The sequence below is a fragment of the Notechis scutatus genome, chromosome 13 (assembly GCF_049901735.1).
Source record: "Notechis scutatus isolate UNSWTSFEM ecotype Mainland chromosome 13, rNotScu1.2, whole genome shotgun sequence".
Classification (NCBI taxonomy): Eukaryota; Metazoa; Chordata; class Lepidosauria; order Squamata; family Elapidae; genus Notechis; species Notechis scutatus.
Window position 1 is genome coordinate 1,040,629 of NC_142021.1, and position 14,747 is coordinate 1,055,375.

The 14,747-nt window shown below is 47.1% G+C and overlaps 2 protein-coding genes across 4 annotated transcripts; one reads left to right on the forward strand and one right to left on the reverse strand.

The window, feature by feature from the left end:
- Positions 1-237: 237 nt before the first annotated feature.
- On the forward strand, positions 238-10,923 carry TMEM116 (transmembrane protein 116). Of its 3 annotated transcripts, none has more exons than XM_087942907.1 (11): positions 238-324; positions 1,629-1,675; positions 2,038-2,101; positions 2,839-2,979; positions 5,063-5,167; positions 7,421-7,470; positions 7,728-7,811; positions 8,032-8,158; positions 9,080-9,224; positions 9,956-10,029; positions 10,195-10,918. In XM_087942907.1, exons 1-11 carry the CDS (start codon positions 262-264, stop codon positions 10,405-10,407), a joined length of 1,113 nt encoding a protein of 370 aa, XP_087799033.1. In that variant the 5' UTR covers positions 238-261; the 3' UTR covers positions 10,408-10,918. The 3 variants fall into 3 exon arrangements, with proteins under 3 accessions (XP_087799033.1, XP_026544989.2, XP_026544988.2); XM_026689204.2 differs by lacking the exon at positions 238-324 and adding an exon at positions 1,291-1,485 and having other exon boundaries at positions 10,216-10,923; XM_026689203.2 differs by lacking the exon at positions 238-324 and adding an exon at positions 1,293-1,485 and having other exon boundaries at positions 10,195-10,923.
- Positions 10,924-11,438: 515 nt separating this feature from the next.
- Positions 11,439-14,721, reverse strand: LOC113426788 (disintegrin and metalloproteinase domain-containing protein 21-like). The gene is made up of 2 exons (XM_026689190.2): positions 12,392-14,721; positions 11,439-11,608 (listed from the first exon to the last, which is right to left on the reverse strand). Exons 1-2 carry the CDS (start codon positions 14,588-14,590, stop codon positions 11,573-11,575), a joined length of 2,235 nt encoding a protein of 744 aa, XP_026544975.2. The 5' UTR covers positions 14,591-14,721; the 3' UTR covers positions 11,439-11,572.
- Between the last annotated feature and the right edge of the window lie 26 nt (positions 14,722-14,747).

The following is a 14,747-nucleotide window of genomic DNA, read 5'->3' on the forward strand; positions in this document are numbered from 1 at the left end:
CAAAGGGCAGGATTTCCCCCAAGGGAAGCCTCGGTTCGTTTCAGGGGACGCGGTTCAGTGGTTACCAGCCGTTGCCTCCCCAGGCCCCAACACAGGTGGCAACGGGGGCGTTTCATTCAACCAGGGTGAAGCTGCCTTAGCGGGGGGGGGGGGGCTTCTCCCCCCCCACACACACACACACAAAGCGGCCATCTTAACCAAGCATTTCCACACCTTGTGCCTTCCAGATGCCTTGGACGGCAATTCCCATGCTGGCTGGGAATGATTGGTCTGGTTATCCAACTCAGCGCCTCCTCTGTAAAGCTGGCCCAGGAGGTCATTAAGGTAACCCTTCCACTCTCGGCTCAAGCAAGCCAGCCAGTTCAAGACTCGGGGACTGTGTGGCCACCGAGAGAAACACGGCTCATCTTAACCTAGGGGAAGGTTACTCCATGGTTTAGGCCAGGGGGGTCCACCTTTGGCTGCTTTTGTGGACTTCAACTCCCAGAATCCCCCAGCCAGCATGACCCAGAAACTTCATCCCATACCCAATTTAAAAGGAATCCTGACTTTTGTTGCAGGTGATCTTCCTTCCTTCTGTGGATTCAGGTCAGTAGAGGAGAAGAGACCGATCTCTCACAATCAATCTTTCTCTTCTCTTCTCTTCTCTCTCTCTTCTCTTCTTCTCTTCTCTCTCTCTCTCTCTCTCTCTCTCACACACACACACACACACACACACACGTCCTTTTGCAGGGCACTCAAAGTGGTTGTGAGTTTCCTTTGCCCATCAGTAGATGGAGCTGCTGTTTTGCTCTCTGGTGGAAACGCTGAGTTACTCTGGAGTAGCCCCAAATCAAAAATTGGGTAGCAGCTCTTCGGATTCTCAGGTTTCATTCAAAGGCATCTGCTTTGGGAGGGCGGCAGTCCCCTGGACTGGTTGCCTGAAGGGGCTAAAGTCAACCAGGATTTAAATTTGGGTGGGGGAAGCCCCTCCCCTGGACACTCCTGTGGCTCTCACTCTAGAGGGAAGAACCGTAGTTAAAAGGGGAGTCGGGGGGGCTCTTTCCTGGCTGCCTTTCCAACCAATTCTGTCAAATAATGGGGGCGTCTTGAGCAAAGAGCCTGGAGCTGCTGGGACCTGGACCCGCTGGAAAGGGGTCTTCTGCGTCGTGTCCTTTTTGCATCCCTGCTCTGGTCTTGGTTCTCTCCCTCCTCCACCTCCCACCCTCCAGTTTGATCTTTTTCTTTCTTTCCTCCCGTCTTTCCCTCTTGGAAACCGACAGGCTGCTGGACCACCGAGTCTGCCTGCTGTGCCTCCCACCAGCGGGGGCGGGACCAACGAGGTGGGGCGAAGAGGGAGGCTGGCAGGCAGCTGGCTGGCCAGTCCACAGCTGGTCCCGTTGCTGCTGCCTGCAGCTCCTTGCTTGACTTGCCAGCATGGGCTCCTTTGCCCCTGGGGCTGCCGCTCAGGAGCTTCTGCTGCCACAAGATTGGGACAGGGCTCAGGTGAGTCGAGGAAGAACCTGCAGAGATGTTCTAGTAGAGGGGGCTCAGAGACCTGCCCCGTCTACAACTTCGCGTACATCCGGAGGGTCTCGGGTAAACAGCCTGCAAACGGCTTATCTAATTTTGCTCTTTTCCCCACCTAGTTTTTCACTGCCGTCCACTGGATCCAAGCTGTCACAGCTACTTTGAGGTATTCCTTGCAGCCTTCTCTGTTAAGACATAATTGTAATGAATACAGATAAAGATCCCCAGGAGGAGATCAGGCAGGAAATAACCTGTTTGAGGGTTTTAGGGGTTACCAAGCACGTCTCCCTTTTCTCGGGTTGCTAAATGCCTTGGATGTATATGTTTTATTTGCTTTTGTTGGGTCATTCCTGTCTTTATTTCCAGCCCTTCTCGGACTAAACTGACTTTGCATTTGTTAGAATAAAATGCTTATGTTGTGTTTATTAAGCGGGAATTTGCTGGGCTAAAGGAAGGTTCATACACGCTCTAAAAACGCATCAGAGCTGGCAACTTTAAGCTCCACCAATCCGCCCCTTGTTTCCACAGCATCATGGGGTCCAGCTCAATTATCGGCTACACCATATTCCAGAACACCACCAGATCCCCTGAGGTAAGGGAAATTCCTTTGCTGATGGACAAATAGAGGAAAGCAATAAGCAAGACAAGGCTTTCTGAAGTAAGTGGGAAGGAGCAGGGACCTTCATCAGGAATGTTTGCAATGTTCAAGTACCTTTCCACTTTGCTACTAAACAAATATTAATTTTAGAAACTAGTGGTTGAATCACAATTTACTTTTGTTTTACCAAACATCTATGGTTGCCCTACAGCCCACTTAGTCAGTCAGTCAGTCAGTCAGTCAGTCAGTCAGTCAGTCAGTCAGTCAGTCAGTCAGTCAGTCTATCTATCTATCTATCTATCTATCTATCTATCTATCTATCTATCTATCTATCTATCTATCTATCTATCTATCTATCTATCTATCTATCTATCTATCATCTATCTATCTATCTATCTATCTATCTATCTATCTATCTATCTATCGGTATCTATCTATCATCTATCTATTTCAGTATTTTTGAACCTTGACAATTTTAGGGTAGCTGAGTAGCAGGTGTTTTTTTTTACTCCCCGTAATTCTCTTTTACTAAGACACACTTTGCACTGAGAGTATATCTGGATAAGAGACAGTTGAGGAAGGGCGAATTGTTTTGCCATTCTAGAGTTGACAGTGTGTGGTCAACTCAGACGGTCAGATTATGGTTTCCATCCATCCTTAGATCTCCCATTTTTGCCCTAATGCAAGGCTACAAATCACCAGAGGGATTGCTGGTTTTGATCTTTCCACAGGTGCGCCCTCTGGTCTACCTGAGCCTCTCCGATCTCTTCCTGGGGTTGTGCTGGCTCACGGGGGCCCTCTTCTACAGCAGAGAAGCATCCCACCCAGCTAGAGAAGGCACCATCTGCTACAACTTGCAAGCCACCGGACAGGTGAAACCTCCGTTGATCTCCAGCTCCTTGGTGGGGTGGAAAGGGTGCTATTTTTGAGGTGGGCTTCAAAGAGGGTACAGAGTGTGGACTGGTGGAATAGCCACATATGGAAGAAGCGATCCAGTTGCTTCCCTCTGTTGCCAGTCGTTCAATCTTCAACCTTGATGAGTTTTGTGTTGGGGTTGAGCTGCCATGTTGAGTGGGTAAAAGCTTTAGAGAAGTATATGGGATCAAAGGCATCAAGAACATACAGAGCGGAGAGGCAAAGTTTCTTTGGAAGAATGCTAGATATCTTTTCCCAGTTGGATTAAGACTCCAGAATTCTCAGCCAACAGGCCTAAGATCTGGAAATTCTGGGATGTGCAGTCTAAGCACAACTGGAGACGGTTAGAAAAAGCTGTGGTTTAGATAGAGCGTGTGTGTTTCCCTTTTAATTTGACTATTGGATATATAAAAACCCCTGTATTATTAATGAGCTTTTTTTCTTCGCTCTCTTGTGACGATGCCAGCCTATGAATGCTTCTTACAGAGCTACCGACTCTGTTTTGCACCCCTCTCCTCACTTCTGTGTATTTTCCTTTGCTTGGAAGGCGAGTTTGGGTCCAGAATTGTCCTCTTGCGTTTAATGGTTCTGTTCAGAACCATTTCATGGTCCTGTTCCTGGAAAGGCAATTCCAAACCACCACAAATACTGTTTATTTAGTGCTGCTTGGTTGCTTTTCTTCTTTGATTCTGTTTTTAAAATGGCTTTATAATCTACCCCATAATCTACCTATAATATTGGTTATTGTGCCAATTAGCAGTGTGATAAACAGCAAAAGTCGTCTGTATTATTGATCCCTTGGAATATTTATCTTCGGGTCCTGAGAGAGAGAGAGAGAGAGAGAGAGAGAGAGAGAGAGAGAGGTTGGTGTTTGCCTGTTTCACAAGATGTGTGGCTTGGCAGGTGTATTTGGGAACTTGAAAAAGCCCAGCCAATTCTCAAAGTAAAAAATCCGTTTGCAAATATAAATCACCAGGCAATGAGGCAATGATGCTGTCACTCGAGTTCACAGAGCCCTGATTAACCCCTAAACCTACTGGACAGATCAGGGCAGCAAAAAGATTTAATTCTGTTTGATCCACTTCACTCTCTTCCAATATGTTTTTCAAGCTATTTGGGAACACAAAAACACAAAACAAGGTTAGGGAATATAAAGGATGCTATTACAATGTTTTTATGTGGTATTGTTAAGGATATTTATTTAGAAGACATCCCAGTATCCCTGGATTACATTTTGTTTCATCAACCTTATAGAATATGATTTATCTAAGTAACTTTGATTCGACAAACAAATCCAACGTTTTCCACATGTAACGGAATTGAAAAAAAACAGAGTGGAAACTGGAAGGGTGGGGCTGCAGTGAGATCTTCCGACTTTGTTCCTTCTGGGATCCTTTTCAGAAGAAAAAAAAAAAAACCACATACGCATTGGGATAGCTTTCCCGAATTAGGCTTCCTTTACGAAACAAAACAAATCCAGCAACTATTTACAGTGGGAGAATGAAGGTGCAAACGTTGTGATTTTGTTTTGTTGTTTTTGGACCGCTACTTCACGTTTCATCAGCCGTGCCAGGAAACTGCATCTTCCTGTTTCTGTGAGTTTTCCCATGTGAAGTGGAAAAACCAAACCTCACGCATGGCTTTAGTGGGGGAATCGGCTCCTTCTGGAGCTGTTTATGCTTGGTGACAAAGTCAGACATACATACGAATTATGTAAAAAAGGACAGAACCACACCCACAAAGGGAGGCACAATCCTAGGCTTCCTCTCTTCGTGCAGTGGTTGGTAGTTGCTCTTTCTGGATTTTAACTCCAGGACAAAATCAAATCTGCAAAAGGTTATTTTCGACAAGCGGAAATATAGAGGAGGTTGGAGAGAAAGTTATTGAGGGGGGGGTGTTTACAGGCACAGGGGCTTCCCCCTTGCCATCCACTACTTGCCCCCCTCCCCATGGCCTTGTTCAGTTCTCAAACTATCCCAGATTTCCAAAGGCAGATTTGGAGGACTGACATCCTTTGTTCTTGTTTGTTCTGCTTCTCAGATCTTCTATGTCGCCTCTTTTCTGTACACAGTGAATTACACCTGGCAGCTTTACATGGATTTGAAAGGGAAATTCAACCAGCACTTACATGGCCAGATGCCACAGGTAAAAGGTGCTTTCGTGGTGACTTGGATATCTTTGAGTCCTGTCTCTCCTTAAAAATCCAAGCATGATGTGGATCCCAAGTGCGTTACAAATGAAACCAAAATATAAATGCTATTTGAAGATCAGCAAGATGCCCAGATGGGTTGAATTAGAAACCTGGTTGCATTTTTGCATACTTGGAAATATAATTCAGGGACAGGTACCCATGCCAGGCAGCACCATGCTATAATTGTCTTGAGAAAACCATTGCATTAGCCTCTGAATGAGACCTAAAGTCCACAGGCCATCGAAGAGGGCAGAATGTGGGGTTCTCCAGCTGTGGGCATCACAGCCAGATGTTGGTGGTTCAATCTGGAAAACGTATTGCTCCCCAATAACAACACTTAAAATCCCGTGGGTCACAGGGGACGTGAATTAGGTGGGCCTGAGGCATTTCTCAACTCAACTTGTGTTTCCCAGCTCAATAGATTTCAACTGAGCATCTTTTCAGCCCAGGTCTGAAGGCTCTAAGGTAGAAGAACACAGCTCATTCCAGAAGATGGCAGAAGGTTTTAACAAGGTTTAAAGAAGGAAAAAGCCTCTTAAGAGAATAACTTGTAGGGTGAGAATGAGAGGAGCACAAAAGCATGTTTGTAATGGTGGGAAGGAAGTGTTCGAGATCTGTTCACTTTGTCCCTGTGGACATCACAGGGTGTGCTGGAGGCCAAACTCCAGTGACGAAGCCAAACCAGGCAGAAGCCAACAAGGGCAGGACCAAAGCCAAGTTGACTGAATTGCATGGAACTCAAAGAAACTGAATCCACTTAAAATGACGACTCCTGTGTGGAGGCCATTGAGATTTGGACTTCCTCCAGAGAAGGCCACACCCTTTCTGCTTCAGCTTTGGCTCCCACCTGAACAGGATCAGCAGGTTTGGGGGTTGCGCAAGGCCTTCGCCAACACTTGCTTGATAAAGGGGACCAAGGAAAAAGGCAGGTGTCCCAGACAGGGATGGACTCTCCATCGGGTTTTTTAAAAATTATTCTTTCAAGAACATTTTCAGACGCGGCCTTCAGTGGAAACCCTTTCCACCAGCAGGGCCAGCCTCCAGGCAGAGACTCCAAGAAAGAGCTTGCGACGCCCTCTGAAAACTAATGGCTATTTGCTAATGTTTGCTTGTTCCAGGAAGCCCTTATGAATTTGAAGAGAAAGGCATGGCAGGAGGGGTAGCTGTGATAGCTTGTCTCTGTGGCCATCCACTTCATCAGGAGGACAGAACTCGATCTGGGAACGGCACACCTTGTCCCCAGACAAGAGATCACCGTGAGGTCACTTCAACGATCTGGTCAATTCCAGCCTTCTTGGAAAGCTCCTTCCTTTGAAGGCTGGAAGAAATGTGTCCTAGAGCAGGGGTCCCCAACCACCGGTCCGCGGACCGGTACCGTCCGCGGAACAACTCCTACCGGCCCGCGGCTTGCTGGGCGCCGCCATCTTTTTTCATGAAAAAGTGCTTCCGTGAGCTTTTCCGGGTAGAAAGCTCACGGAAGCGCTTTCATCAAAAAGATGGCGGTATGCGCTCGTGAGCTTTTCTGGGCTTTCTACCGGAAAAGCTCACGAAGCGCTAACGCCGCCATCTTTTTTGATAAAAACGTGCTTCCGTGAGGTCATCAAAAAAAGATGGCGGCGCCCAGCTGATGCCGGTACCGGGCCGCGGCGTCAAAAAGGTTGGGGATCACTGTAGAGGGTTAGGACAATGGCCGGGTCACTCCCCAAACATAAAGAGGATGATTTTTGTCAGGAAGAAGGATATTTCTTCCTGTGTGTGTGTGTGTGTGTGTGTGTGTGTGTGTGTGTGTGTGTTTGTGCACATGAACGCATCAGTACATGCCAGTGAAATAAATTAAACATCGATGTGTACAGGACATACTAGGTATAGAATTAATCCTGGATTGGTTTGACTTTGATTCACCTTCAAGTTTTTAAAATAATAACTTCTTGATGGACTGGCTTTATCCTTGCTTCATTGTTGTGAGCAAAGTCTCATTCCGAAACTAACACATCAACAGCCTCCCATGCTTCGATTCTGATTTTTTAAGAGTTTCCCTCCCCCAAAACAATTTCAGGGAAGTTCCTGTACGCATTTTATTTCCTCTTTCCTGCATCCACTTTATTTTATTTTATTTTAATTCATTCCAACTTCTGAATCTTTGGCACAAACCTCTTCAAATGATGGAGCTAAGCCTCTGTGGTATCTTCTCTTTCCCCCTTTTGTAGATGTTGAACTGTTCAACTCACCTTGGCCGAATAGCCGTCCTTTTCTCTAGGTAAGGTTAACCTCCCAAATGCTGCTGGATTCAGAGGGATTGGGAGGGGAGGGGAAGGGAGGGAGGGAGGGAGGGGGAAGCAGTGGAGATTATCCTCTCCTACTTGGAGAAATCTGGGTGATCTGCCCAGTTTGATCTGGCCAGACCCTCGCTAGGCCAGTTAGGCCAGTAAAAGCAGCTCTGCAAGGTGAGCTGGTCTTTTCTCGGGGGGATTCCAAGACCTTGAACCCGAGACTGACTTGTCTTTTCTCTTCCAGTCTCATCCCGATATTCCTGATGGCGCCTGTTTTGGGACTAGGCAACCACTTTCAGTGTTCTCAGAACTTCACCGCTGAACATGGGTACAACAATCTGAACGTAGTACATTTTGCCGAGCCCAGAGAGTCGGGGTGGCATGTATCTGGACTGAGACTTTGTCCTACCCCAATGGCCAGTGACTCCCAGTGACTCCCTTAGGGCAGAGGTCTCCAAACTTGGCAACTTTAAGACTTGCGGACTTCAACTCCCAGAATTCTCCAGCCAGCTCCCAGGCTGACTCCTTTGCTTCTGTTTGGTCCACAGGTGCCTCCTGTTGCACATGGAAAACATGCTCAGCCCCAGATCCCAGCATGTCACCTGCACCGTGCTGTGTTTGTACAGCACTGCAGTTTTCCTGGTCTCGTTTATGGTCAGCTTCCTTGCAATTCTGGTAAGAGGCATACTAAGGGGTGCCCCTCCTTGTGTGTTTGGAAATCCTTCAGCACTTAGGGAGGGGCAATTCAGGAGAGGTGCGCGTGTGCTTTCAGTTGTGAAGCACACAAATCATGCTTCTTTTCCCTACCCTGGTGCTTAACGTGCGATGCCTTCCAACTGCTGCTGCATTCCTCTTAGTTAGAGCAAACAGTTTCCTAACGTTGATTTAAGGCATCACATTTTGACCGCATGTGGAACTGTGTTTCCACACCCCGGAGTCCACCTTTTTATATAAACCTCAGCTTGCTTTTGTTTCCCTAATGGTAAACAGATGGATTTCAGAATAAGCACAGATTCTTTGGGGGGGGAAATGCAAGGCAAAACAATAGAAACACTTGAACTGCTGACTGGGCACATCTGAGATTGTCTGGCTGCTGATTTTAGTTAGGTAAATTAGATCAAGAGAGGCTGTCGGCGGCCTGATTCACACAACCCTTTAAGCCGTTATAATATATGACTTTGTTTTGGTTTAAAGCAGGGCTCTCCAACCTTGGCAACTTGAAGCCTGGCAGACTTCAACTCCCAGAATTCCCCAACCCAACAAAACTAGCTGGGGAATTCTGGGAGTTGAAGTCTACCAGGCTTCAAGTTGCCAAGGTTGGAGACCCCTGCTTTAAAGCGATGTGGAAACTACCTCTGGTGGTTTAGAAGCCATGGTTTAGGCCTTATTGCCTTGTGCAGGCCCAGTCAGGTGTAGTTTAACCCACAAACCATGGTTAAGTAACCGCTAGCCTGGTGGGAGAAGTGAACCCAGACCAGGCATGGGCCTGGATTTAATTCCTCCCAAGGCTGAATGCAGCCACCTCCCTTCCACCCTCTCCGCCATCAAGCACGAACCCATCGCTGAGACCTTGCTTAGCTCTTGCTCCTTCTTTAGACATTGCTCATCCGAGCCAGGATGTTGTACAAGCGGTTTGTGAACTCGATGGGCTACGTCGGCGACCAACAGTGGGCGATGTTGAAGGTGGTGGAGCAAGCCGTGGCTCTGTACCCTGTGGTGTTTTTCTGCTGCTGGGGGCCAGGTATGGAAAGGCCGAGGGATGTGGTCTGCGGTGAAGAGACAGCACCTCCGTTTGCAAGCGGGCCCTTCCAGATCTCAACCTATCCGAGGCCAGGACCCCTCCTGTTCTGGAAGTTGAAGTCCACAAGTCTTAAAGTTGCCAAGTTTGGGGACCCCTGTCTTAGGGGAACCAACCTTGCTTTTCTGAGCTTCCCCGATCCTTTTAATTATTTTAAAAAATTAATATATGCAGAGATGTATCTGGTAGTCCTGTGATGTCCAGACAGTTTAGAATTAATGGGATTTGGGATAGTTAGTTAGGAATTGAGAGCTGTCCCCTTAAGGGAATGCATCATGGTAAATGTAGTTAAGGTATCCTGGGAAATGTAGTTCGTGTCATGTGGCCATATCTATAACCCTGATTGGTCACTGAATTGACCTTTGGTGGGTTGGGGGAGGTTTCTTCACTCTTGCCTGAACACAGTCTCATGGTAGCATCTCTACCCCCTGCTTCTACGATATGGGATGAAAGGGATAAGAGATAACCATCTTTTTACCCAGAAAGTCAGGTATGCAAAGGATTGGACATTAAGAGGAATCTCGTCATAACTGTGAGTTGTTGAGGATGCCTGATGAACCAATAAAAAAGACTTTGTATGGATGCTTTGTGGAGTTTATCTATCTGAACAAGTCCTACCACGCTTACTGTATTTATTGTTACTGATCTTCTTCTCCCGTTTCTTCCATCCGCAGCCTTTATCCTCGGCATAGTCAAGCTGGCACGTATAGACCACGCCAGCGTTTACATGGCCCTTTATGTTCTAGAGGTAAGCATCCCTTCAGCCATGCACCCCCAGGGCGCCTTCTCTCCGTGCGCAGCACTCATTGCTCAGTGCTGGTTAGGGGGACTAGCCTTTGGTGGGAAGGCTGGCTTCTTGGACCGCCCCAGGCAACTCCCGTCTCACGCTGGGCCACTTCCCTTCTCCACTCAGGCCCTGACCGCGTCTTCCCAGGGGTTCCTGAACTGTGTGGTTTACGGCTGGACCCAGCACATGTTCCACTGTGTGAAACGCAAGGCTTGCCGTGATGTCGACACCCAGACGCCCCTCCTGCGCTCCCAGAAGAGGTTCTACGCCAGCACCCTCCCAGCCCACCCGCGGGTGGTGGCTGAGCCCTCCTCCCCTTCCACAACCACGGTGTTATGAACGGGAGACGGACGTTCGGACTCTCCTTTTCCACCTGTCCTGCCTCGAGGCTCTTTGCTCAGCAAGGCCGGCTTCGCTTTCTACATCCTGCAGAGAAAGAGTTCCACTGATGACCCTGAAGCTCTTCTTGCTCACAGCCTGGGTGAGAAATGTGGCCGTCAACAGGGATCAGTGGCAGAGGCGTGAAATGAAAGGGCTAGCTTGGAAGGGCTGCAAGAGAATTGAAGTGCAATTGGACAAGAAGAAACCGAAAGACTCCTTAGATTTAAATAATCACTATTTATTTGAGGGAATCAAACAATTGGATAGGGTGGAGACTTTTTGGACTGCCTCACGTTTCCCCCATGAGACCGTTTTCCCAGGATTTTCCAAAGAGTGGGATACAGCATCACCAAGACCTGGAATGCCCCCAGTGTGGTGTTACCACCCTGGAATTTTTTTTTTCTTTCAGTGCTGCTGATGGAATATTTTACAACTTCCTGCTAAACTATAAAACATAAAAGCAAGTATATGGATGGATTTCTGTTCCTTTTGGATTCCAGGATTGCTAAAAGGCACGCCTTCCTTCTCTTACTACTGTTTTAACGCCTCCCAAAAATTATATATAGAAATAACGTCCTCCCTTCATCCCCACTGACCCGCAATCTCATGGCTTCCAGAATTCCTGCCCCCTTCCTCCAAAACTCCTGTAAAACTGAAAAACCTCCGCTGCACAATTTTATCTCCTTTTTCCAGGCCTCCCAGAAATCCTTTTCAATCTGCCCTAAGATCCCTTCACCCTCACTGCAGAGATGACTACGCTGAGCAGACGATCTTAACCAGCATTCTTAGAGTTAGGCCTTCTTTCAGTGGTGCCTGGGGATTTTGGGAGTCCCAACACCTTGCCGGAGGCCGTCTTACTCCTTTTTTCTGTGGTTGTTTACAAATCAGTTACTCGTTTTCCCTTTTTTTTTAATTCTTTCTCGTGTCTGGCCTCTCTCAACCAGGCCTGCTCTGTAAAAGTCAGGACAGAAGTTTTCAGTGGTCTGAACATAAGGATGAAGATGTAGGGCATTAAGATTCATCTGAAGCCAGACATGAGATGGGAGGGGAGGGAGGATCGTTTTCTGGACCTGAAGCTCCTCCGACCATCCTCTTCCATTCCAAGCCTTTGGAGTTGGTTTTCCTAAAGTTGGGGTTTTGAGGTCACCAGGTGTGGACACTGGCAGGATACGAGAGGGGAAATGAACTGGTTTTATACCTTCTCTGAACCTCAAGTTTCTCCTGCCCTCTTTTTCTCCTAACATTTTAAAGTTAGTTCTAATTTCATTTACATAAAACGTTGAGTTGCAACCAATGTGTATTTGACTTAAGAAGTGTAGGGTACCTAAAGATAAATCTGAGTGCTGCTGAACAGGTACTGCCTGATTGTTCATTTGTCTTAGTGCTCAATGGGGCCTATGTGGGGTTCCTCCTAAAGTTATCTCAGCCCCTGGAAGAGGACTGCAGTTCAAGGACTGCAGTCCCCTCCCTCGTTCCTGCTAAAGTCTCATCTTGTAGCTTTCGTAGCCAAGAAGAGATGAACTTTTGGGGATCCCTCCCTTCCGCCACAAAGCTATCTGGAGTCATACCGAATAAATTCCTGCTTCTTGCACTTCCTGACATTCTGAGTCATTTAAGAAGAGGCATTGTTTAGTGGACACATTCACACGTTTGATTTGTAAGTGATTTTATTACCTGCCCTCACTCCACCCCCCCGCTTTCCCTTTTTCAATAGGGGAAAGTATTGCATTGGATTTGATGTTCCAGCGATCCAAACTATCTCAGCAAAGCCATTCTGTTTTGGCTCTCAGTGCTTTTTCCCACGTTGGAAAGTTCTGAGTTTTATCTGAACAATGACCGGTTGCTAACTTTTATGAACATTAGATGAGCTTGTTGCAAGAGAAGCTAATTTTTGGCGTGAATTTCTGTGGGCCTTCTAGGGAGCCTCAACGGGCACCCTTACCTGGGTGTCTGTTTTTTCCATGGTAGGTTTCCAACACTTCAGAAATGGTCCCAGCAGCTCCCACATCTTTGGAAAGATCACAAGAACAGCAGCGATAATCAACATGCAAAAAGGAATGATGGTTCCCAGGACGTATTTTGCCAAGGAGTCACCCCAGGCAATCACAGGAAACCCTCCATCAATGCTCCCTCCTGCACCCCAATACTTGCAGTTCGGAGGGGCCCATCCACTATTGCAGTGGCATTTGTGAAGGTTGTTGCAAACGCCTCTGCCTCGGCAGGTTTTCCGCGGGTCGCAGGTCATATTAAGTGCGGCTTTGGGGACGCATGTGTGATTGATGCACACTTTGTACGGGTCACACACGATGCCGTTCGGGACAGACCCGATGTCCTGGTGATGGATTTCGTCGTCTTGTGAAATGCTCCAGCACATATTATCTCGCACTGCAATCTTATGGAACACCACGTCTTTCAGGGCAGGCAGAGAATTCACATTTACACACTGAACTTTTCCGCACATGCTATGAATAGGATGGCATTTCAAATATTCATTCCTGGAAGAATCGATGCCACAGTTGCCGTAGGGAGTCCCGAGGGTGTTCAGAACGAGGTAGCAGCTCTCGTGAGCTGATCTGGACTGCCCTCTAAAGATTCTGCGGCACAAGAAATCGTGGTTCCAGCACCTCTTTTTGTAACAGTAAGAAGAATATTTGCTACAGGGTGTTCCGTCCTGCAGGTACAAGTCCTTTGGGCACTGTGCAGATTTCCCATCACAGTATTCGGGGAGATCACATTCGTTGACTTTAGCCCGGCATATTTCTCCTTTGGGAATGAACATACATTTTCGGCAACATTTTCCTGCCCCACAAATGGCATTTTTCTTCAAAAGACAACCGGGAGTGCAGCAAGGATCGTTCCTGCATGTGTTTGGTTCCCCACAATCACATTGTTCACCCATATCCAAAACCCCATTCCCACAGTGCTTAAATCTGGAAGATATCTCAGGGACATTTAGCAAGCAGCCCAAGAGGCCCTGTTGGTGAAGATCTATGAAATCCAGAATGCTGCAGTTACTGAACAGGTTAACAGAGGCGTGGTACGTGTGCATAATACAGCTTGTGTGTTCGCCACAGACACAGTAGGAGTCGTCATGGCTCATCCCTATATGAGAGGCCAACTCGTGAGAAAATCCGCTTGCAAAGCGGGTCAGTTGGTTCTGGAGGTAAACTTGGAGCCCTGCTGAAAAAGGTGGCTTGCAAATAGCAGAGTAGTAGGACTTTCCAAAGACATCTTCGAAAGTCTGTGAAAGGAACAAAAAGGCCGTGTCATATGCTGTCCTGTTGGCCATGTTGGTGGTTCTCCACTTATTGAAATTTTGAAGAACGTTTGTGATGTCTGTAGAAATTTCTATTAAGTTGTTTTCAGTCCAGATCTCAAGTCCAACTAGGACGACGTTTGTCTTGAGACCCTGAAAGGTGGCATCCGCAATGTTCACCACATCCAGCACTACCGTTTGCACTCTGCTGACATTATTTGCTTCTCGGGCAAATACGTTTTTGTCTACTACAATATACAGTTCTATATATTTGGGGAAATCTTCGTACTGGAGATAATTGTACACCATTCTGGTATGTCTGGTCTGCAGGTTTTTTGCTTGGTGCTTTGTTCTTTCCACCCTTGTTCTATATGATGAGAAAATAGGCTGTGATTCTTTGGAGAGGTAGAGAAAGTGTTGGAAGGTAGAGGAATTCTGCAGAGGCTCAATACCATAAGTTCTCGCACCAATTTTCAATATACCAGTGAGACCACAACAGGTCCTAAGAACTGCGAGGGAATCAACTACACCGTCCACATAACCTTGATGGTAGCATTCAACTGGCACGTAGGGATGGCTCTCAATGAGCTCCCCCTTCGAATTATATGTGAAGACTGGAAGGTTTTTAGCTAGGAAATGCTTTGGGGGCTTGAGTCGGATGACGTAATCCCTTCCTGCTACCTTGATGATGTAAGATATTTCATCCTTCTTTGTCTTCCCTCCTTGGGCTGCTAACCGTCTTGGGATTATTATCTCATAAGAGGAATATGCCGGAGGAAGCAGTGAGCTGCAATGAATGGTGGAAAGGTTGAAGACCACCAACACAATGCAGGTTGCCAACGGGAGGAAAAACCAGCACCCAAGATGTCTACCCACACTTGTCATGATTCAGCTGTGTTGAGTTTCACACATCCTTTCCTTGGAGGCGAGATTGATGTGGACATCCAATGGAAAAAAGGTCAAGGGTTGGTTTGTGTGAGTCAGTTAGTTTTGTGAGAGCTTACTTCAGTTCATCGATGCCCATCACCATCACTTGCTTGAG

Bases quoted from the DNA above. Each gene is read 5' to 3' on its own strand.
- LOC113426788 (XM_026689190.2), bottom strand. From the start codon at position 14,590: ATGACAAGTGTGGGTAGACATCTTGGGTGCTGGTTTTTCCTCCCGTTG. The intron at 11,609-12,391 runs GTAAGGGTGCCC...GTATCCTGCCAG, and splicing joins TGGAAAAAACAGACACCCAG to TGTCCACACCTGGTGACCTC.
- TMEM116 (XM_026689203.2), top strand. From the start codon at position 1,417: ATGGGCTCCTTTGCCCCTGGGGCTGCCGCTCAGGAGCTTCTGCTGCCA. The intron at 7,812-8,031 runs GTACAACAATCT...TTTGGTCCACAG, and splicing joins AACTTCACCGCTGAACATGG to GTGCCTCCTGTTGCACATGG. The intron at 9,225-9,955 runs GTATGGAAAGGC...TTCCATCCGCAG, and splicing joins TTTCTGCTGCTGGGGGCCAG to CCTTTATCCTCGGCATAGTC.